This window comes from Plectrocnemia conspersa, unplaced genomic scaffold (assembly GCF_051122295.1).
Source record: "Plectrocnemia conspersa isolate PC_06_02 unplaced genomic scaffold, ASM5112229v1 ptg000013l, whole genome shotgun sequence".
NCBI classification, from domain to species: domain Eukaryota; kingdom Metazoa; phylum Arthropoda; class Insecta; order Trichoptera; family Polycentropodidae; genus Plectrocnemia; species Plectrocnemia conspersa.
The window spans coordinates 16,452,984-16,476,030 of record NW_028277177.1 but is presented as its reverse complement, the minus strand read 5'-3'; the positions used below and the strand labels follow the sequence as shown (position 1 = coordinate 16,476,030).

General features: G+C 31.5%; 1 protein-coding gene across 1 annotated transcript in view; it reads right to left on the bottom strand.

Annotated features, from left to right (window-relative positions):
- The window catches only part of heca (hdc homolog, cell cycle regulator), a 90,467-nt gene extending 68,633 nt beyond the window's left edge, over positions 1-21,834 (bottom strand). Inside the window, exon 1 of the mRNA XM_088203051.1 lies at positions 21,144-21,834. Within this exon, the coding sequence (XP_088059177.1) occupies positions 21,144-21,715 (572 nt within the window). The 5' untranslated portion in view covers positions 21,716-21,834. The remainder of the gene's footprint in view (positions 1-21,143) is intronic.
- Between the last annotated feature and the right edge of the window lie 1,213 nt (positions 21,835-23,047).

The following is a 23,047-nucleotide window of genomic DNA, read 5'->3' as shown; positions in this document are numbered from 1 at the left end:
CGGAACGTCATATCACGTAACGCATTCAGATGGAATACTCAGACAAAACCTACGTATTAATTAAAATTGTACATAATATAGAATTATATAGAGTATGCTTTTAGAAGATTATAGTAGATAAAAAAACGGCACCGTCTTGATCGCATGAAATTTGCTGCGCAGTATTTTAAAAAATTATACACTTTTTCATGTTTTACATAAAGAGTATGTGTTTAGATACGTGCAATGAAAATTAAACAAAAATTACTATTCGCGAATTGAAAACGTACATTATTGTCGTTGAATGCAAACAAAATCTATCGACTGTCTAAAAATACATTTGCATAACACACACACTAGTGCGTTAAAGTTAAATGTGTCCGCATGTACAGTAGATATAAAATGTAAACACATTAAATATGCGTATACGTACATAATAAATGCTAACTTTGTTAACGGATTGGCATATATATGTATTGAAAATTTGATGAATTGGCATTGCATTTAGTGATTTTTTAAAGTATTAAATCAGTGCTTCCCAATTTAATTAAGACGCGGGACCCTTATATATTTCGTACAGAAAATTAAATCCATTAAATATTTTAGTGTAATATATAAAAATATGTGCTAGAAGTCAAATCACATATAATATGTGACCAGCCTTCTTCAATATTTTATATGAGCTATATAAACATTACAAGATGTATGTAGAGACAACCGAGTCACGAGTTCCGGGATTTTCAAAAACATGAAAAGATACTTTAAGCTTTCTGAATTTATACTGAAAAAAAGCAGCAGTGAAATAAAAAATTAAAGAAATAATTAGCTCATTGATTTAACACATATTTTTACAAAAGCCCGCCTTTGTTGCAAATGTAAACTATTTAAGTTGCTCCCAAAAAATATATTTAAATACTGGGAAAGATTTATAACAGATGACGACTTCATTAAATTACTTTAAAAATCGAAGAAGAATTAAACAAACAACTGATAAACCACCAGAATATTTTTTCAGTAACAAATAATAAATGTAGTAGACAAAATGTGTTAGAAATTTTGCAACTAACTGGAGAACAGACTTCTCAGACTCTGACAGACTTCATTTCATGCTTTTTGTATCGGCAAAAAATATATTAAAGGTTAGTACTACATTATATATAAAGGAAAAAAATATTTCTAAAAACTCATTTTGCCCAGCAAAAATAAAATATTTATTTTTATTTTTATATTAAAATTACCCTTTTGTATATATAATTGAAATTGATTTTTTTTTATATATGTTATAAATAGATTATAAATATTTAAAAAAATTATACTGTTATTTTTTACACACGTACAAAAAAATTGATATGTTTTTTGGTTAAAAGCAAACAAAAATCTGTGAATGCTTGGTTACTTTCCGTTCTAGCTGTAGGAAAAATTGAGTTATTATACTTCTCGGAAGTAAAATATCGACATCAAAAACAATAAAAAAAAGCCTACTTTACGTTCCAATATTTAAGCAAATTTAAAATATTATCTACAGAGGGCAACCAAAATAGACCAGGGCTTATTTTCTCTTCAATATTTAATTTTTAATTGAAGTGCCTGAGTAAATTAGGCCGGGGAACGACAATTTATTATGATTTTTTCAGAACAATCAATGCGAAGACAAGCATACACATGATTTTTTTCTTTAGCGAGAGAGATCAGATTCTTCAACGAGATAATGCGGAAATACTAATTTGCGACAACACAATCTATATTTTGTTTATAAAAACAGCATATAAACCATTTGGCTTATTTATTGCAGCACAGGATATTTTAACAAATATTTTTATTTGTAAGATAAAAATATATTGTATTTAAAAAATGAAATAAATTTATATATTAACAAGAGCTATTCTTTAAGTAATTAATAGCGCTTTAACTTACATTTAATATTTTTATTTAACCGTGTTGATAATTGGTTAGGTACTCCAATAAAATCGATGCTTTTCAAGTTCTTGACATAGCAAATTAGATCCAATTTGAGATGACCTTCATAGCAGACCAAAAACAATTTTTTGCACGGTGCAAGCGGCCATAAAAAACGTAAACAAACATGTGCCAACTGCCAAGGTCAACCAAGAATAAGGTATTAGGTAACCGGGCCTCAGCCGGTCGTGGCACGTTTTATAATAATACGATGGTAGTATTTTTTATGATATCTAAAATGATAGCATTTTTTTTAATCCGCGAAATTAATTACTTCCTAGTGAGTTAAAGAGATGATGAAGAGTTCTAGAGAACAAAGGGATCCCAAAAAATAACAGTTCGTCTGTCGAGAGAGACAGACGGTCAGGAAATAAGGTAAACCCTTTGTTCGGAGTTTGAATAAAATTACGTGACTGGTAGTACGTAATACAAAACAGAATCGCCCTACATTCCCAACCTGTTATGTCTGCCCAAAAAACACCGAACCAAGATTTTCACGGTTTGCTGTTTTCTGTCCATTGTTTTGGCTATACACCTGATGAGAATTAATGTACGTGTATCCTGTGCCCTACAGCTTTGTACAATGGACATTTAAATATTTAAATAAAACAATACACAATATACGCGATGTCATGCGGCCTTCCAAGCCAAATAGATAACTGTTTATGGATTCTCGCTATAAAAAAACTAATACCCATGCTTGAATACGAATTATAGTATGAGTGTACTTTTATAATTAAATACATATTTAAAAAATGCAAAGTTGATTTATATGAAGAAACCCTTTAAAAATATAGTGTAACGAGAAACCACTACATTTTATTCGTTATCACCCCTTAGTACATATATAATAAACATAGAATAGTATAGAAAAAGATACGTACATATATAATATAATACACTTATGAGCTCATCAATATAATGTGAGCTCTTATCATATTTACAAAACTGTTGGTTTGATAAGAAAAATAATTGTCAAACGTGAAACTTTTACGTGACCGAGATCATGCAGTTACACTCGTATTATTTCGTCTGCTTTGTGATTCGCGTGCATATTTCCGATTTAATCTCAGAGAATAAATCCAATTAATTAAAGAAATGGTTGTAATTGCAGAGAATAACATCACATTTTGTATATAGTTACAGAATACTTATTATTATTATTATAAAGAAGCACGAAAGCGTAATAGAATAACGTGAGTCACTAATGCGATGATTGCTCTCGACGTGTAATTATGAAGCGAAGCGTTTCGATTTAGTGAGGGGAGTTGCACAAAACCATAATGCGTCTATAATTAAAGACAGTAAAAATATTTTAAACGCAATATTGAATTGATATCATTAAATAACACGGATAGGGTAAATTTGGGTTAATTGTAAGAGCCATTTAGAATCCATTGTTTGAGTGAAAGCATACAAAAGTATTTTTTTCAATTGTTAAATTCATAAATTTTCCGAGGAAGAACAACCACCGCTACTTGTGACTGACGCACGGTGGGGTATTTGTTCGATATGGGCGGCCAAAAGTCGATTTGGCACATCCATATTTTGTAATATGAATGTGCTAAACAGACTATTATTAAGTTCAGATCCAGTACATAACAAAAAGAAATGGTAGTTATGATGCTTACGGCTGAACCTCATCTAGATATAAATGGACAATTGTCGGATGAGGAAGAATAACTGGTTTCTGACGAGGAACCATGGAATTCCTCTTCGTCGGACACATACGCCTTTACGTATTTTGTTTATTTTTTTTAAATAAAATGTCTGAAAAATAAAAAAATATATTTTCACTAAGAGCACTTATGAAGTCAACTAATATGAATATATAATTTTGGCCTCCTAGATCGGTCAAATACCCCACAGTGCGCCGTGTGGAATATAGCCGCACACTATCCCAAATACCGAGCACACGCCCTGTTTGATAATGATGTAGCCCCGCTTTCTACACATGTCAGTAACGCAGTCAGTCGCTTACAACAGTGGTACTTTCTTAATCAGTCTCATACAAAGCCTGATATGGTGAAACAGTATTTTCTGGAATTTAAATACTCACAAGATCTTGAAGGAGAAGAGGAATCAATTATTTAGCCGCGTAACCAAATTAAAAAAAAAAAATATGAATTTTGATATAGTTGCACACAGTTTTATATAGTTAAGAATCATTAAAAAATTTAGAATTTATCTTTACTTATGTTTCAACATGAAAGCGAGTTTTTAGATGTCAATATAAATAGAAGACTCGCGTTTTTTTCTTATACACGTTTTAAAAAGTTATTTGATTGTCAAACGCTGATCATCAATATGTTTTTTATAGAGCTCACAAATGACAACGGATGGTCTTAAACTGTTTTTTAAACATGAACAATACTTATTCCTACTTTAAATATACGGCATTGCTATATAAACAAGCTGGCGACAATTTTTACATCAGTTTATGCGCAGAAGAAATGGATCACTAAACGAACCTCACACGGCCATTATAAACACACGCTGCAAGCACAATGCTTCTGGGACTGAGTGTCACGATACGGCAGTGCTGTCAATCTAATAAAAAAACGAAATATCCCTCGTAGATTATTTTGGCAACACCAATCTAACGGCGCTTCAATTAGCTCTCGTTCGAAATTTTAGCAATTCGCCTACGCTCGTACTAGCTGCGGTTAGTTGGAGTTTATTGTTTTGTTTACAATCTAAATTCTAGCGAGCATTATAAATTTTCATTCTCTCCGGTCGGCAGGATGCATTGTGTACGGAATATGAACAGAACGGTGTGGGTATAGATAGTATTTTAAATGTTGTCGACGAGCTTGCCACATTCCATAGGATAGGCAGTCGCCCATCTATCTATTTATCTCCACTATACACCGACCGATCCTTGTTTATATGCAAATGCATTTGAACTATATAGCGACCATGTTTGATTAGAGTGCAATGCTCCTCACTATACAATATCACGCATCCTTGTGCTTATTGATAAAGGCATTGATGGTCTCGGTCAACAAGAGTTACAAGATCAATGTCTACTTTTGAATGTTGTATCATATAACATCATAGATACAAATAAACATATATATTATAAGGGGAATGCAGTTATATTATATAAATATGTACAACAACCATACATCACAGTTTCGAAATAACAAGGCGACATATTTATTAAGCAAATTACACACAGTCGCATAAAGATACATTATATTTATTATCCAATCTATACAATATAAAAAATTGCATCGGCTGCTGTTGGAGATTATCGAGTTTATCTCGTGCTGCGGACACAACCGGTTTTGATCCTTGGGTTAATTGAGCGCACGCGTTGTTTATGTGTGCCAACTAACTTACTTACGGTTAAACTGGTTTTGAATTAAACTTTTACGAAAATCAAATTTAATATTTATTATGTTTACTTAAAAAAATCAACGCAGAGTGTTTTTAAAAGTGCAAAAAAGACAAATAAACATCTCGTTGAGAAAAATTAAGTGAGATTTCGAGTTGCGCAAACTGTGAAGAGCTTGTTTTTGTATGAAAGCGACGAAATGTATTTGCTGACGAATTTTTGCAAAGTATTTTCGACACTTATCGGCCGCGTGACCACTTGTGAGAATCAAGCTTAATCAATTTATGACTGTTTGGATGTCGTTCGTTTTTTTAATGTCTGAGATGCAGCGTCTTATTTTTTATTTTTTATTAAATTTAAGACTGTATAATTTTATTTTTTATTAAGTTTAAGACTATAATTCCAGTGCATGGTTTTAACTATACTAGAAAAAAAAGAGTTGTTTAAAGATGGGACATACTTACAGATGTATGGTAGACATACTTGTAACTCTATATATACATAATAAGGACAAAGGGCAAATTGTTAGAGAGCTAAAGAAAGGTCATTTTGGAAATTTACGTTTCAAGACCATCTCGGAATTTTTGTTCCGAGTAGGATAAAGGAGAACATATTACTGTGAGAGCTTAAAAATTTTGGAAATTTTATATTTTTATTAAAATGCCATCTTGTTTTTTTTTGTTTGAGGAGGACAAATTGTCGGAAGAGCAAAAAAAAGTAATTTCGTTATGTTTTGTTCAAAAAGTACAAACATTTTTACTAGGAGGTCTCTGTTCAACTAATCGTTATATGAATTTCTCGTTATGCGAGGTTTCACTGTATATAATATATAAGTTTTAATAAAGATGTACAATATTTTTTTCTACAACCAAGCAGAAGTCACAAAAGATTTACAATACAGTGAGTAGGTTCCTGATTTATGTGAATTCGATATAAGCGATTTAAATAAAACATACAATAGCATGTAAAGTTTCTAGCACAATACCAGTGCTTGAATAACGGATAATAGTAAAAAAAATGCCAGATTGACCATACATATCCTATCTTAACTGCGAGCTTTAGAGTGCCATACAGAGTCGCGATCGCTTCCTTATGTTTGCCTGTCCGGCCAGGACGTCAGTGCTCTAGAACGCTCCCCTTGAACGAGCTATCCAGTTTGTTAACAAGCTTTCTAAACACAACTATGTGTTCAACGATAGCTTTGAGGAGCTAGAAAAATTTATATGGTATGATGCTCATCTACATATTTTAGGTGTGCAACAAAATTATTTATATCTTAAAATATTTTATATTATTATTATAGTCACAAGAAATATATCGTAAATATAATAACCACGAATTAAACATTAAATTATAAATTGATAATGCACCAGGGCTTCATTATGTAATGAAAACAGAAATAAAATTTAAGATTTTTTTTAATGAAACGAACACATAGTTGTGAATAGAAAAAAACTTTTTTAGAAGAACAATAATAAAATGAACAACCAAAGCAATTTTTAACCGAGAAGATAACTTTGTTATTTAAATCTGTAAGTGAATATTCGTACAAGTTTTACAGCAAAAGTGTGTCTTATATATATTACCTAAATCCAATTAATAAATCTGATTATATTTTAGTACTAAAGCATGTGCGTAATGGATATGAACGAAATAATAACAGCCAGTTTTAAGATATTGCGTTTCTACTTGTCTAGCGAACAAGTTTCAATCTAGTAAAGTGCTTCGCACCTTGTGAGCGAAAACGCTTAGGCGTGTCTTATAATAAAAATTCTAATTTGATTAGGCGGTCATTTTCCCTTCATAAATACGCCTTTTATACGCACAATATATAAAAGCGTTTATTTTCGTACTGGGGTAATCCAATTTGTCCGATTTTATCTTGTTTATATTCAACGAACCCACAAAATGTATATTATAAATAATTACAAAGCACACAGTAACACACAATGCTCTAGACTTGTTTATCAATTGTGAGAGGCATAAGCAAAACGACCGAGTACTCACGCAGTCACTCTTATGTAAGATTATTACGGTGATAATAAAGCGTTTGTGAACTGTCGCAGCACTTAATAGATAATGACAGTGTTTTGTAAATTGTCGCTGGTTAGGGAGCCTTTTGTCGCGGTCAAACAAAAAGACATTGTACTTGGTCAGTTAAGTTGAACCATAACAGTTAACGGGCAAAATTTTCAGTATATATTTTTCAATAAATGTGCGTAGTATACGTAAAAAATATTTATATATTTATATATACAATCTTACACACACAACTTGGATATTCAATATTCAATGCATGAAATGCTCCGTTCGAATCCGAAATTACCCAACAATACGTGCTTGAAGAAAATTGGAAAATGAAGAAAAATAGAAGAGTTGGCGGCGCTCTCGGGCGTAGAGGAAATTTAGCTTTTCCTTACCTAGGCAGTCTTCATCAGCCATTTGATGAGAAAAGTAGCAAAAAAGAAAAAGACAACAAAATTGCGAGATACGGAATAATGACCCTTAGGGACTGTATTACTTTCGCATCGAAGAGAAAAAAGCCGCTGAATGAGCTCGAAGATCTCTCTTTGTGTCTGCGACTGGATAGAGAGGGAAAGAGAGCTGGATAAACCACAATAAATTTAAACCCTAACGAAGTAATGTGTTTTTATGCGCAAGTTAATCGATTCGAGAAGATTTATCTCGGAGATGTCGCACTTTCGGGATAAACGATGGTAGTACAGTAAATCATCGGAGTAATCGCCGTGGCACGAATTACTCGAGCGAATAATAATTGCGAATTCAGTAACATATTTTCCATTCACCTCCCTTTAGCATATATTGTGTATACAAAGATATATGTATATATATATATATAGAAAGGCTTGTTGCCCCTCTATAATGACCGGCATTAAGATTATTGCTCAAGTTAATGGACATTGCAAGATAAGCCAACAACTTCTATAAAGGCTAATAGCCCAAAGATTTACTTTGTATTTCGGCAATGGTTAGCACTTCTATTTGTTAAATATAAATAAAACATCTTTGGTTTAATTGCGGCAATATTACGGCAGTGCTCGGACGTGCGATTTAAACTGCGTGTAAAATGGATGTGCAATATCGCCATCATACTAACATTGATTTTATTTATTAAAATAATCAAATACAATATAATATTTTAGTGTGCAAAGTAAAAGCAAAAAGTGAGCGCAAAAATGGACAAAAAATAATCAAAATAGTGCAGAGCAAAATAGCGCATACAAAACGCGCAGTAGCAAAACAGTGCAACGCATAAATAAAAAAATATAAACACGAATACAGAAATATTAAGCATTAAAAACGGAAATAATGCACGTGTTTTTTTTTCTTCTGAAAGTGCACATTTTTTCCCCCCTGATTCTTTGATATTATTTTTAATATTTTTTTTTTTTTTTTTTTTAACGCGTTTATTTCAGAAATATTCATGGGTACAATAGTATACAGACATGTTAAATACACAATACTGGTTTATAACCATTTCCATTGTTTACAATTAAAATTATTTTTAATATAGGCTATGTAATAACGTACGTGGAAACGACTTTTATTTTATCGTTGGGTTGCGCTGTTTTGTCGTGGCACCATTTTAACGTTGTGCTGTTTTGTTCTGCGGCGTTCTGTAAGTCACGGTAATAGAGTTACAATATTGAGGGTTAATTTATGTTTCATTTATATTGCAGTCCTGTATCTTGTCATTTAAGTAACATGAACGTGCTGCAACTGGCATTAATTTTTAATATTGCTTATTGTTTAAAGCTAGTCGCTGCATGTTTAAATATCGAATATACAATTGTGAAAATTGTTTCTGTAAATATGCATCACATAATTATTTTTTAATATTAAAAATGTTCATTGTTAAAAGTATTCCGTTCGCGATTTATCAATGAGAGCAAACTTTGAAGATTATATTATAGTATAGAAATAGATAAAATCATCCTTGCGCCTATTTTTTAAAGCCGATAAGATCCGATTTATCTCTGCTAAGCACAACACACTGAGAGCATCCACTTAAAGTTTGCTTTTCATTACGCGGAACATGTAACAATATTATCGTCTCGCAAAGATTACCTTTTGTGGAAATTCGGCTCTCGCCATTTCCAGGTAATCCGGCCCAAGTTCCAGCTAATTGCCAAGTTTGCAGCGCCACTCCGACTAAGCCCGATTATAAACACGAACTCGGCGCGAATCAAACGCCCGGTTATTATTTCAACCATAAAACGATTGTCGAGAGTTTGTTTTTGGGAGCAATTAATGCTTTCGCGTATGTATCTTTCTGTCCGTTGGCGATATCATCATGGCGTCGGATCGCCTTTTATGGGCGCCGCTAGCCACTCAGGAAATCCTGTCTGTATTTTGGCGCATGCACATGGATGCAGCGGCGCACGCGAGCCAATGTCATCCAAAAACCAATTATCGCATATTCGAAAATGCATATTTAGTATGGCTTGCTCAGCAGCAAATGTCCCGTTGTATTACAATATATGCCCATGCCATGGATGCGCAGTGCACAATCGAACCCGAAGCCGACAGTCTCGGTCACGGTGATTGCGTTTTTGAACCCACGACGAACCCACTCTCTCATTGGATACACCCAAGCCCGCATAGGATAGCTTAGTTAACATCATATTGACTGTTAATGTCTATAATAGCTTCCGTACGATAGACTTTTTATTACCAATGCGTTTTTTTAACGTCTGCATAACATTAAAGATAATGGCAATGACAAAAAATATAGAGTTAACAACAGTGGTTATAAACATCTTGAATAAACATTAAAAAGAACAGAGAAACTCTTTTTGATCAGAACGATATATGACACTCATTATTTACTAAGCGAAAGATTGGGTTGAAACTCAAATGATCCTAATTATTATTTTTATTTCCACAATCCTGCACCTATATATCATTCACTATATTTTTATATGATCTGATTGTTTTAATAATGTATTACTAGTTATGCATTGTAACGACTCACATACGAATCATGACGCGTCTCTATAGTTATCGGCTATTGATTCGCGCAAAATATGTTTACTGTCACTGTCACTGTTCCACCTGTAACACGTGAAGCAACCAAAGTAGAAGATAAGCATGTACATATTTATTAACAAAGCTAGTTTTTTAATATTGCAGATCTTCAATCAATGCTTCTTTCATCAAAACATTAACTTCATTTGAGACGCTTATTTATCACAATGTGTTTTTTTTAGGAATTAGCCATAGAATCTTTTATTCAAGACCCGCATACGTTTTTCGGCTACCGCCCCGAATAAGGAAGCACTCAAGGTTGGAACCGGTGAAACGTAAACCGCTGCATAATTTTTACATAAAAAAACGAGGCTAATAAAGCTTCCACCTGCCGTTTATCTAAACAAAAACATTTTTTTAGTATTGGAGCACTTGCACGCTCTTCGTGTTTAGATTCGCTACATATGAAGCTAATGTAAATGTATCAGAGATATATAAACAATATGCCAAAAGGAAGGACAGATTGAGGAAACAATTTGCGCAGAATTTACGACGGACAATTTGTTGATGCTTTTTTTGTTAGCTCGGCAATGAAACACCCAAACGAATCTAAAGTACGTGGGATATGTGTTTGTGTGTGTCGTGAGGGATTCGAATAACTGTTGGGAATAGATTATGTGTGTACTCTCGAAGGCGGATTCACTTACGGTCAGTAAGCCAGACCGTGGGCGAGGGCCGCAGACCATGAAGCCAGACCCTCGTCATGCAGAGTGAACTCTCTCTTTCAAGGCCAGACACTGGGACGGGACAACGCAAGATTAAATTCATTACGCTTTTTTTGACTTTCTTCATTTAGACTTTTTATTATTGAATAGGTCGCGGGCGTAATAAATCTCCCGACGAAGTAAAAGTACATTTCCGTAGGGTTTTGTGGGATTCGCACTACAATCTAGATCCGAAAGGACTCGACAAGAGAAGATGATAATTAAGGCTGTCAAAACCGAGCACGCAAATCAGACACGAAGTCAATTAAGGCACGCGAACTTACTTTCTTTTTTTAAGGGCCATTCGCGTTTTTGAAATTTGGACAGTAACCATGAAACGATAATTGTTGAATAGATCTCATTAAAAATGTATTATTAATTAGTTAATATCACGTAATTTTCTACAACTTTAATATCTAGATCAGGTCTCGGCAACCTTTTTTGGCTGCGGGTCAAAATAATTCAAATGTGACTATGAAAAAGCCTATTCGGGTCGCTTCATAAGATTCCCATATCGTCTGGACGAAGTACCGTTACACGAAATAGCATGCTTTATCTCTTTCTTCGTTGCGTGTGACACCCCTCCCATTTTTATTTCTAGGGGATCGGCGTCAGTTTTATATTGTTAAATGAATAAATTTGATTAACCTACAATACCACTAACTTCATTTAATAATTTTGCTACTTATGTATCTAATTTTTTTAATTTTGCGCAGAATTTCAACGATATTTTAAATAAATATTATTATTATATTCATTATTAAATGTTTTCCTACTATTTGTGTTCTTATTTTGTTTCCAAAAGCAATAAATATTTGTATTTATTATAAGAAAAGAGCATTATTATATAATAAAAATAAAATGGTGAATATTTCTTTAGAAGCGTAGGGTAACAACCCCACAGTGTATGGCTGAGAGGCAAATAGTAGTGGATTCTAATTAGAATGTAACGGTAAACCGTCGAGCTCGATAGGGAATATTTTTGGTCCTAACAACCATATATGTGGTCTAGTCGTGACATCGTAACACGTTAAAAAAAATTATATTTGCAGAACTGAAATGGGTCACTTCAAATCATCAAACGGGTCATAGGTTGCCGAGCCCTGATCTAGATGATTACAAAATAAGTTCTAGATTTAAGCAAAAGTGTGATATATATATAATATAAGTTGTGAAAGCACAGCTTCTACTAAATATATCGAAATTTACTACTAATATTTATAGGCTATTAGTGGAACAATTAAAAAACTGTTTTGTTCGATGGCGTGAGCAAGCGACTTCGCTCAAGCGGTCGGGAGCGGTGTTCGAGGAGTCACAAAAGAGACTTGAGTAACATTTTCAAAAAGAGAAATACAGTAAAACACAGTTAAATCGAAAATTGCGAAATGTTTAAAACTGTATCATGATTCTAATTAATTGAAATGCTCAATTCCAAGATGTTGCGAAAACAATTTTGTTTAATATACTATGGTTGTTGATATACTTAAGTAAAACAGCTGGCCGTTTTAATCCTAAGCATATTTACTATATCATGGTTTCCCAAACTATGTTCCGCGGAACACTGGTGTTCCGCGGATGCAAAATAGGTGTTCCGCGGAGCCTAAATAGATATTTCACAAAAATTTGGTGTATATTAAAAAAAATTGTTTGTCTTGCTAATACATAAAAATTGTTCATAAATCTGATAAAAAAGCTTGAAACTATTGTAATTTATTGCCTTAAAATAGGATTGGGTGTATACTTTTGGAAATATAAATGATTTAAATATAAATGATTTAAATAATATAAATTAATTTAATCTGGTTGCTTATAATACAGATTTTTTTCCATTTTGACAAAAAAAATATTACATAATTTACATATTATTCAAAAACTACCCATGGATCTTTGATTGAAAACAAGAAATTTGACGAAAGAAAGGCCAAATACTTCTACTGATACATCTATCATCGAAGAAGAAAATAATCCAAAAACTGAGAATACAACTATTCAATATTATGCTATAAAAAAAAATGTAATTTAAGAACCCAAAATCATCAGTCATTAGGAGTTTTATCTATTTTAATTTTAATGATATTTCTTTTTTAACATTTTTAATTTTTATTTATACTATTATGAATTACTGAACCTAAAAAATAAGCTTAGTGTTCCGACAAAGTTTTCGGATTTGCCAAGTGTTCCGTCGCTGAAAAAGTTTGGGAAGCCCTGTACTATATCATTTCTTAGAATTTAATGGCCATCGCTTCATTGAAAGAAAATAAAAGGTTTACGTAACACTTGCGTCTGTTTCTATGTTTTGTATTAATGACTTTCTCTTGATTATTATTTTAGAACCATAATTTAAAAATCGAACAACGTTAATTTTAATTAGGGTTTATGGCGCTTGTAACGTTGTTGAATGCCGTCTCAATTTTTATGCATTTATTTTCTCGTGGTCGCTAAATTTTTGAGCATCTTTTCTTGACCTTGACCGCTGCTTCGCAGTGAAAGAAGAGGAAGAGATACGAAAATGGCGACAAGCCGAATGCAGCGTCTCGCTCGGCGAGCCAATCATCGCTTGCTCTTTCGCGCAGTGTTTTTTTTGCGGAAACATGTTTGTCCTTGGAGTGGTCCGCGCAGCGGTAATACACGAGGCGGCGGCAATCGCAACGGCTCCAAAATAAAAACGCGACCGGCCACTATTCGGTAGATGGTTTGCTTTTACGATTCGAATCGAGAGAGTCGTCGAGAGCGCTGCGACGCGACGTTGCCAGGCTGCAACTTGCAGGCAACCTACTCACGAACAAATCTAAATATAGATGTTTTATAGGAGTGGTACTCTGCGTGGCGGCCCACAGCACCGAAAGACCAACACAATGTCTCGAGATAATGCATATACGGTGCTTGTGTGTTATAACGACGCTTGACTAGCCTGTCAGCACGAAATTAAAAAAAAACAACATTTTTTTGCTACGCGGCTTAACGATGAGGATTATAACTCCATAAATGCGAGACCAAAAAGCGGTTTCCCTCAATCAAAATGTTTATCTAAGTATAAAAAATGTCTTGCCCAAACCCATATAAAAAGAAATAACAATTATTTGTTAATTAAAATAAAGTTTAGTCACCGATAATAAAACCAGCTCCAATGAATAAATTAAGAACAAACTGTCTTCACGCCTGCACCACTTCGTTTCAAAGTAAAATTAATTCGAAAACTTTCATGAACCCAACAAAAAAAATTAAAAAAAAAACACGATAAAGCATTTATGTTTAGGAATAAGCATCAGAAAAATATGTTTTACAAGAAAGTGATTGTAAAATTTAGGCAGATATGATCCATTCCATTATCAACAGTCGCAGCAATTTACAAAGACAATATATAAGGTTAGTACTTGCTAAGAAAATTTTCGGAAAAGGATTCGTTGCAGAGAGATATTCATAAAGTTGACTTTTGTTCTGTCCAATACTCGATCGATATCGCTCGCTCGCACTTAATCTGTCCAACATTTATTATGTATTAAACAATTATTTTATATATTGCTCATTTAAATTGTTCTCGTTTTTAAATGCAAGTTTTGCTTTTCTTTCCTCTGTGAAAAGAAAAGGTAAAATACATATTTTATCCTTCAATTCAAATACATATTCATAAATAAAGGACATATTTTTTGGTAAATATTAATATACCTTTTATGGCATTTTTAGCAAGAAATCTATAGTTCATTCAAAATAAAAATGCATTGTGAACAACGCTAAATGAAGAATTTTAACAGATTCTCAAATTTAAATCACCTAACCTAACCTAATTTACCATAGCCATATTAATCGCAAATGTTTTTATTATATTTAAAAAAATTAGGGTAAAAAAATAAATAAATTAAGGTTCACAAAACATGAAAAACACGATTTAGAAATATCACTAAAATTTCTATTTTGTCAATAAAAACATATTTTATTCTAATAAATTCCTTTTTTTGGTGCTTTTTAATAAAAATATTTCTATGTAATTTAGTTTATTGCCGAAAACTATATTGAAGTTCGGGCAAATGCATCTAAGGTCATAAAGTTTAGTAAGTAGCAAATTAATTCAGATAGATAATATTTTTATCAAATGATAAAAATAATAATATTAAAATAATTTTAAAACATAATCTGTGTAGCTAATTGTAAAATAATCTGTGCTGTCAAAAACATCTTTACAGTTTTTTATGAGAATTTAAATTATTATTAAAAAAAAAACTTTTGAAATCATTTTTGCGCTACGCAGCTAAATAAATACATTCAGACATTTATAACAGAAATATCTTCAATATTATGTATATATGGATATTTTATTTAGGAAAAAAGTAGCTCAATGTAAAACAATAAAAATGTGTTTTATATTGTAATTATTTTAATTTAATTAAAAATTACCTTAGATGAATTTGCTATTAAATTTTTTACATCATATGAAAGTTTTATTAATTTAATTTGGTTAATACATATATATAAATTAAAATACTATCAACTAATAATTAAATAATTTATTTTTATTATCTGCATTATTTTAGCTTTTTTTTAAATATTTAGTTATCAAAAAATATAGTTAGCAAGTAATATATTAGCCAAAAAAATGAATAAGTATCGATTGACATTCTTAACACAATTAAATATCTACATTAAATTTGCCAGTTTAATTACGCCAACTTAAACTAATGTTAAATTAACTGTTATAACAACGATAATTTTGGAATACTTGCATAAAAATACTTATACACATTACGGCCTGTTCACGCGTTTTTGTGTGATAGCGAAATTTTACGTTCGTGCAATTTCGAGGGTTATAAATAATGGAACATAAGCCTCATAAAAATATTGTGCGAGCTTAGAAAAGATTCAAACTTTAATTGAGAGATAGTAATAAATGTATATATACTTATACATATAATTACTTTGATAAGTCACCTTTTGTCTAAACATTTAAAATTCACCGAAAATATCGGACAGTTAATTGTTGACAAAAAAATGATTTTATTAATTACATTTCTAAATAGTTTTCATCAAATAAATTTGCGTTTAATATTTGCAATGCTTTTATAGCAATCGGTATATTTTTTAACAAATTAAACCAAATTTATTTGACAAATATTATACATCAAAATTATGCAACGAGCACTTTGGTCTGGGTCGCAATTCCATTTCCTTATTTACATTGCAAAATCGTATATAACATTCGAACATATTTTTTAGATTAACATTTTGACAGTATTATTAATAATGGATTAAAAAAGCTAAGTATATTAACTATTACTGTAAAGATATAATCTTATAGTCACATATTTACCTTAATAAAAATATTCTTAGCGAAAATATATATTAAATTTCCGACGGGTTATTTGAAACCGGTTCTGAATCTTTCCAATATTTTTTACATAAATAACAATATATTTTATAATCATGCTTATGTTGATAATATATGCTATAATGCATCATTATAATTAATCACATGAATGTGATAAATAATATCGTTCTATCAGCAAACAAGCTTTTTATAACGTTATAAATAATACAACATTTTTTAATATTATAACTGTGCTAAAGTACTGAAATCATAACTAAATATTATTATATTATACCCACGCTTTAAAATAAATATGAATAATATTTGAACATACACATACACATAGCACTGTAAAAATCTAATAAGCCACTACATGGGTGGGTTGTATCTGAATGTATTCAAGAGATTTTATTGAGTATTGGAATCGGGTAATATTATTTATAAAAAAAGAGTATAATAATCGCATGAATTAATATCTCATTTTATGATACATATGATAATTTTATAGTGATTCAGAATATAAAATAAAACAAGACATATGTATCTATAAATAAACCGGTGTGGTAAATAACAAAAAAATACGATAACAAGTTTAATTGTACGAACCGGAATTAATAACATCGAGCACCCATTTCACTTGCGGTTTTAAGTTGTTTACAACTAAAAATATTTATAACTACAAAGATCACTCATTCTCTAATAATTTTGTTTTATATCATTAGTACAGATAATAGTACTATAAAACAGTACACAGTAATTTGACGCCGAATGCGATCATAAAAACTGCACCTATTGATTATTATTGGGATATTCTATACAGGTAAACAAGTTTTAATATACCGACGGAAAATGTTAATTATCAAGTTTTTAGCGAGTTGTTTTTCATTGTCTAACAAAAGTAAATTGTTTTGTTATTGCTTTTTTGTGCATGCGAGTGAGAAATAATATTTTAAATGCGACCTGTTTTGCCTTTCAGATACCGAGAGGTCAATAAAATCAACCTCTTCGTAAAGAACCGTAAAAGTGACATAAGTCTTATATCACACAATATATGCGATAATTCGAGGTCATTTTTTAGTTGTGCGTGAAAAATATACATATTTTTTGTACCAAACGTTAATATTGGAATATCGTTGATTAGCAGAGTATCATGATAATTTGAAGTTTTTAACATACAACTTGTTTGTTGTCTTGAATTGCTAAATTTTGATTGTCTGTAGTATTACTACACGCTATAACGCTATTGACTAACGCCTGTTATGATACAGAGGAAGATTTACAACAATAATTTTTGCTTTTAATGTTTCTTCACATACCTATATGTAAAGAAATAAACAAAATAATTTGGAAAAGTAAAAACTTAACGAAATATACATATGAATAATAAAACATCTTAATACTTATACAATAGAAAAAATTAAAATAAAAGAAGTAGCTGAGAAAGAAATAACCAAGCAATAATTACATTGATAGTATACAAATATAATTATTAAAATATATATTGTTAATTGTGTTGATTATAATTAGGTTTTATTTATTTACTTTCATTACTTTTTTAGGCAAATTTATATCTGAATTAGTCATAAATTAAAACGTTGCACAAAACATCAAATAAGTTTAAGAAAAGAACATAACATATATTTTTTTATAATTTATTATCGAATATTTTAGTTTAATTACTGGTACTAATTAAAAATAATTCACTAGAAAGAAATTGTTAAAATTCCGGGATATTATCTTATTAACTTATGATAATTATTATAGCATACCTTACAGAATATACCTATTGTTGTCTGCGGAATTAAAATGCATATACCGCTACAGTGTACATACATTGTTTATTATGAAACGCAATTTAAAACGTCTGTTTTTTTGTACAATCCGGTCGAGCGTAGCGTATCGTATTTATAGTTCAAAACTGTTCGTATGATTGATTGATACATTTTTTATCCGTATAATTTGAGCACCGCGTTTTCGCTCAGACACGCAGTTTAAAAAAATCTAAATAGCAAACGCAAGAATACGAATACTACGTCCAAGAACAAGGCAAAGGCTGCCGTCAATCAAGATTTAAACACAGAAAAATAACTTTTTCGAAACAATACACGATCCCACGAATGTCTCTCGCTATTCAGATGAAGCGGTAATTGAGCCGGGAGTAACTTACAAACTTGATGGCGAAAAGCTTGGAGAATATATAAGTCTCGAGGGAAAAAATTACCAGACCGCCACTTAAAGGTAATTGACGTGTCCATTTGCGTGAGCGACTTTCGTGCGTGTCACGACGAACGACTGACCTGATAAACTAAAATGTCAGACTAACAATATTGGATAATAGGAAGAAATCTGTACGTGTGTGTAGTTTAAGTAATTCTATTTAGAGCCAAAAAACTATAAAATTAAAATGCATTAATGAATTTAATTATGAAAACGACACCCGAATATTTATATCACAGTGATTTGATATCACGAAGCCTTGAAAATACGTAAATAATACATGTAGCTATTATTTAACACAAAAAAATAAAAATTTAGGAATGCTCACTAACGTTTTGTATTAATATAAAATTATAAAACCTGATATATAATGATAAAATCAATAAATACATTTATATACGAGCTATTTTTACATACACTATATAGTTTTTATGAACATATTCAAGTTTTTTATAACTTGTTTTATTTACAAAAATCGAGAATTAGTTGCTTTATCGCATTTTTTGTAAAGTACATATAAGCGCCTATTTTATTCTTTTCAAAAAAAAAAAGATGTGATGAGATTATCACAGATAAAAGCTCTAGAGTTTAATTCAAGTAACTATCGCTAACTTTAAAAATCCTACATTATATTTATTGAAACTGGACTTTTTTCACTATACGAGCTACTTTACCCAAAGAAATAACATTCTTATAGTTTTGGATTTATAAATTCCTAAATTGGATAAATACCAAAAACATTTATTTAAATGTGAAAAGCTTACCTAAGCTAAATTTTAAGAATATGACACTGTTATTTTTACGAAGTCGCGAATAACATTAACATCTAGCGACTATTAAAATGTCAATAAAAAAAAAGAAATTTAATGATATGATTAAAAATAATACAATATGAATACATATTAATTCCTTTTCACTCTTATTAGAACAATTTTAGTTTATTTGAATCCAATAAGATTCATGTATAAACTTTCCTAAAATAAATTAGATTCTATTAATAAAACATGATTAATTTAAAATCTTATAATGAACTTTGCCCAAAATCGTAAAAAAATATAGCAGCTAGTAAAACGTTATTTTAAACAAAATATGACAAAATATCTCGTAATACATAATTCATATAAATAATTATTTACATTATTCTTACAAGAAAAATTTACGTTTATGAGAATCTAAAAATATATATATATATAAAAATACTTGGGTTAAAAAAATTGTATAAAAGTGAGATTTTATATAAAAAAATATTTTTATTGGTAGAATTAGAAAAATAATATTTATGAATTGTTTTGGTTTAAAAACTTTTCACATGAATGTAAGATATTATTAAAATGGATTTATTTAAAAGCGTAGAACTTTTCCTAAAATCATGAAAAAAATATTACCGATTTAATTGAATAAGGTTCATTCAAGCTTTGAATGACTAAATAAAAAATAATTTTCAATTAAATTACTAATCCTATTTGGACTCTTACCCGAAAAATATCAATATTGAAAAAAAAACACGCGATAACAAAGTTAACAAAGTGGTAAATCTGATTATTTGTTGAAAACAACGAATAAAATATCTATATATATTTTTTATAAAAAAAAATTTAGTTGATTGCATATTATTAATTTTAAATATTAATAATTGTTCATTTAATTTGGATTATCGGAAAAAAAATAATTCCATACAATTAGAATCTAACAAGATAAAACGCAAATACTCGTTAAATCGCAGATGAATTTATCAACTAAAAAATACCTCTTGTTTGCATATATTTTAAATCAATTTATTTAAATAACTGAATTTTGTATCGAAAACAAGTAAAATAATCATAGAAATTATTTTATTTTTTGGATTTGGATGGAGAACAAAATTTTAGTTCATATTAGTTCATTTAGAACATATTTAGTTCTTAAAATTTTCAGATTTAATAAAACACACCGCAAGATTTATAGGAAATCGAGGTAGTTGTAAGATTAGAGTATATTACTATTTTAAATCAAAACGGATTTAAAGCTTGATCGAACAGCTCTTTTTTGAATTGCGTATCAAGTGTGTTAATTTACATTCAGACTCTTACTAAAATATTAATGCGTATACAGTTAGAAGCTAACAAGTTGAATACAATTTTTTTTGACTACAGTGTGATTTCATAAAAATTAAGATTTTATGAAAATCGAAGGAGTTTTTATCGTAATATAAAAACGTCATTATTTTTTTTATGAATTTATCAACTACAAAAAATCCCTATTCTATTCATGTTATTCGAATTTAGCAGAAAAATTCGTAAATAAATCTATAGATGAACAAAAAAAGGCTAAAATTATTACGAAAATATTTTGAAAAGTTCTTGCGAACTATCAGTAAGATCATAATTGACGGACTAAATTTTGAAGATTTTTATGTAATATAATAATAATACTGTTCGATTAAAACGGGTGCGCTATAAATAGCACCAAATTCACGAAAACAAGATAAAAGTGTTATTTAATAATACTGTTTTGGCATTTCGGACGACGGTATCTGCAGTTGAATAATTCAGCGATAAGAGTGACATTCGCCGGCAGTCAAGGGCGCCTCACACGCGGTGATTTTAGAAATTCGGCTTACCTTATTCTGTCCGAGATGATCTCCGGCTTCTTCTGGTGCGGATGGGTGGGACTGGATGCCGACGGTGGGCTGCACGAACCGCTGGAAGACAAACTCTCCGCCCTGATTCTCGCGTCCGGAGTCATCATCAACGAAGTTTTGGTCGTAGTTTTTCCTCGGCGGCGTCTTCGCTGTTTTTCCGGCTCTTGAGTGGGAGACCAGTCGGGGTCTTTCTTTAAGTATCCGCGGCCGCAGAGACAGCCACATACTTTGAAGGCTAGATCGTAGCCTTTTTTGGTCCAGAGGTTCTGGTGGCGCTGGCGGTCTGACCAGGATCTGGCTCTACCGCACGATTTGAGGTAAGACAAGACGCTCTGCTCCCACAGGTCGAAGCATTCTCGATGCATGTATTTGCCGGCGGTGCAGGATTCGTTGTTGCACGCGACTCTGGTGGACTCGCGAGGATCTTCGGGGGAGATGAGCTCGTCGGGGCGCAGGCACTCGCCGTTAGGGACGCAGCAGCGCAAGCGGCCGATCTGCACGGTGAGCTCGGCTGCGGGGCCTATGCCTAGGGCTTGTCTGCGAGGCGCCATGGCTTTCGATATTCAGCGAGCGAGTTAAGTTGTGTTATGTTGTGAGGAGTGCGTAAAGTCGCGCGCGAGGCTCACGCCGGTCGCGGCGCGCGCGACCAACTAATGACCACAACGAAAGCGAAATTTCAAGATCGCGCCGTAGTGGCGGAGAGGGGCGAGGGGCGGGAGCCGGCGCAGCGCATGGTGGGGGTAGCGCGCGTTTCACTTTCGGGCGGCGCGGGGGACGCGTTTCACTGTCGTTGGCAGTGAACCGACGCCGAGCTTTTCCTCTTTCCCTCATGTACATAGACGCGACGCCCGGAAACTGCATGCGCAGCGCACGCTACGTGCAGCCATTCTTTTGCGGACAAATCAAATTAAGCTTTTGGCGGGGCGAAAAACACAAAAGAGAAAATAAATAAATATTATAATATACAATTGACTAAAGAACATAGAGAATGAAATTTTCTGCTCAGAATTGCGTGACCTAAGCCTGCACTATTCCGTCGACTGAGACAGTGGTTTCGAATGGGGATATATATTATTTTTTATTTCTTTTAATAAAAATTTTTATGAACAACCAATTTTATTTCTCACAATATTTTTATAAACATATGTGATCATGAACTTTACCCAAAATTAAATTAAAACATATTAAAATTTAACATATCACTTAATCATAATATTTTTATAATGTAATTTAGAATAAATAAATTAGAATTTATTTTATTTAAATATATTCGAAAATTCCTCACATATATAGCTTAAATTTGTATAGGTGAATTTATCAAATATTAAAAAAAATATATTTAAAAATTTACTGTAGTAGGCCATAATCACACAATAGCTTCACTGTTAAATAGTCTATCTAATAATACAAAATAATTATTCACAATTTTGGTGTAACCAAACTTCTTTAGCAAAATAACCGACTGCATCACAATCATTGTCACGCGATCGTCGTGAAAAATAGTATCCCCAAATATCAATAGATAACAAATTACATTTTATTAGCATTTATATGGTTGGATCGATATTAATCTCAATCTTCATACGTACTAAATATATATTACATGTTCACGTTTAAAACGTATATGTTAAATCTAACGCATATGTGCATTAAATAAAAAGAAAAACTCACTTTTCGGCCTCGGAGCCCTTCGACGGGAATTCAAAATTTATGATTTCATTTCGAAGATTGTTTTATTATTGTTTATCTAGTTTAATCAATGTATTATTTTAATCCTCAGCACATTATGTATATATTTAATTTTCATAGTTATAACATACCTAGTTAATTTGCAATCCGATTATTTATATTCAGTCACATGGAGCAACGCGCGTAACGAATTA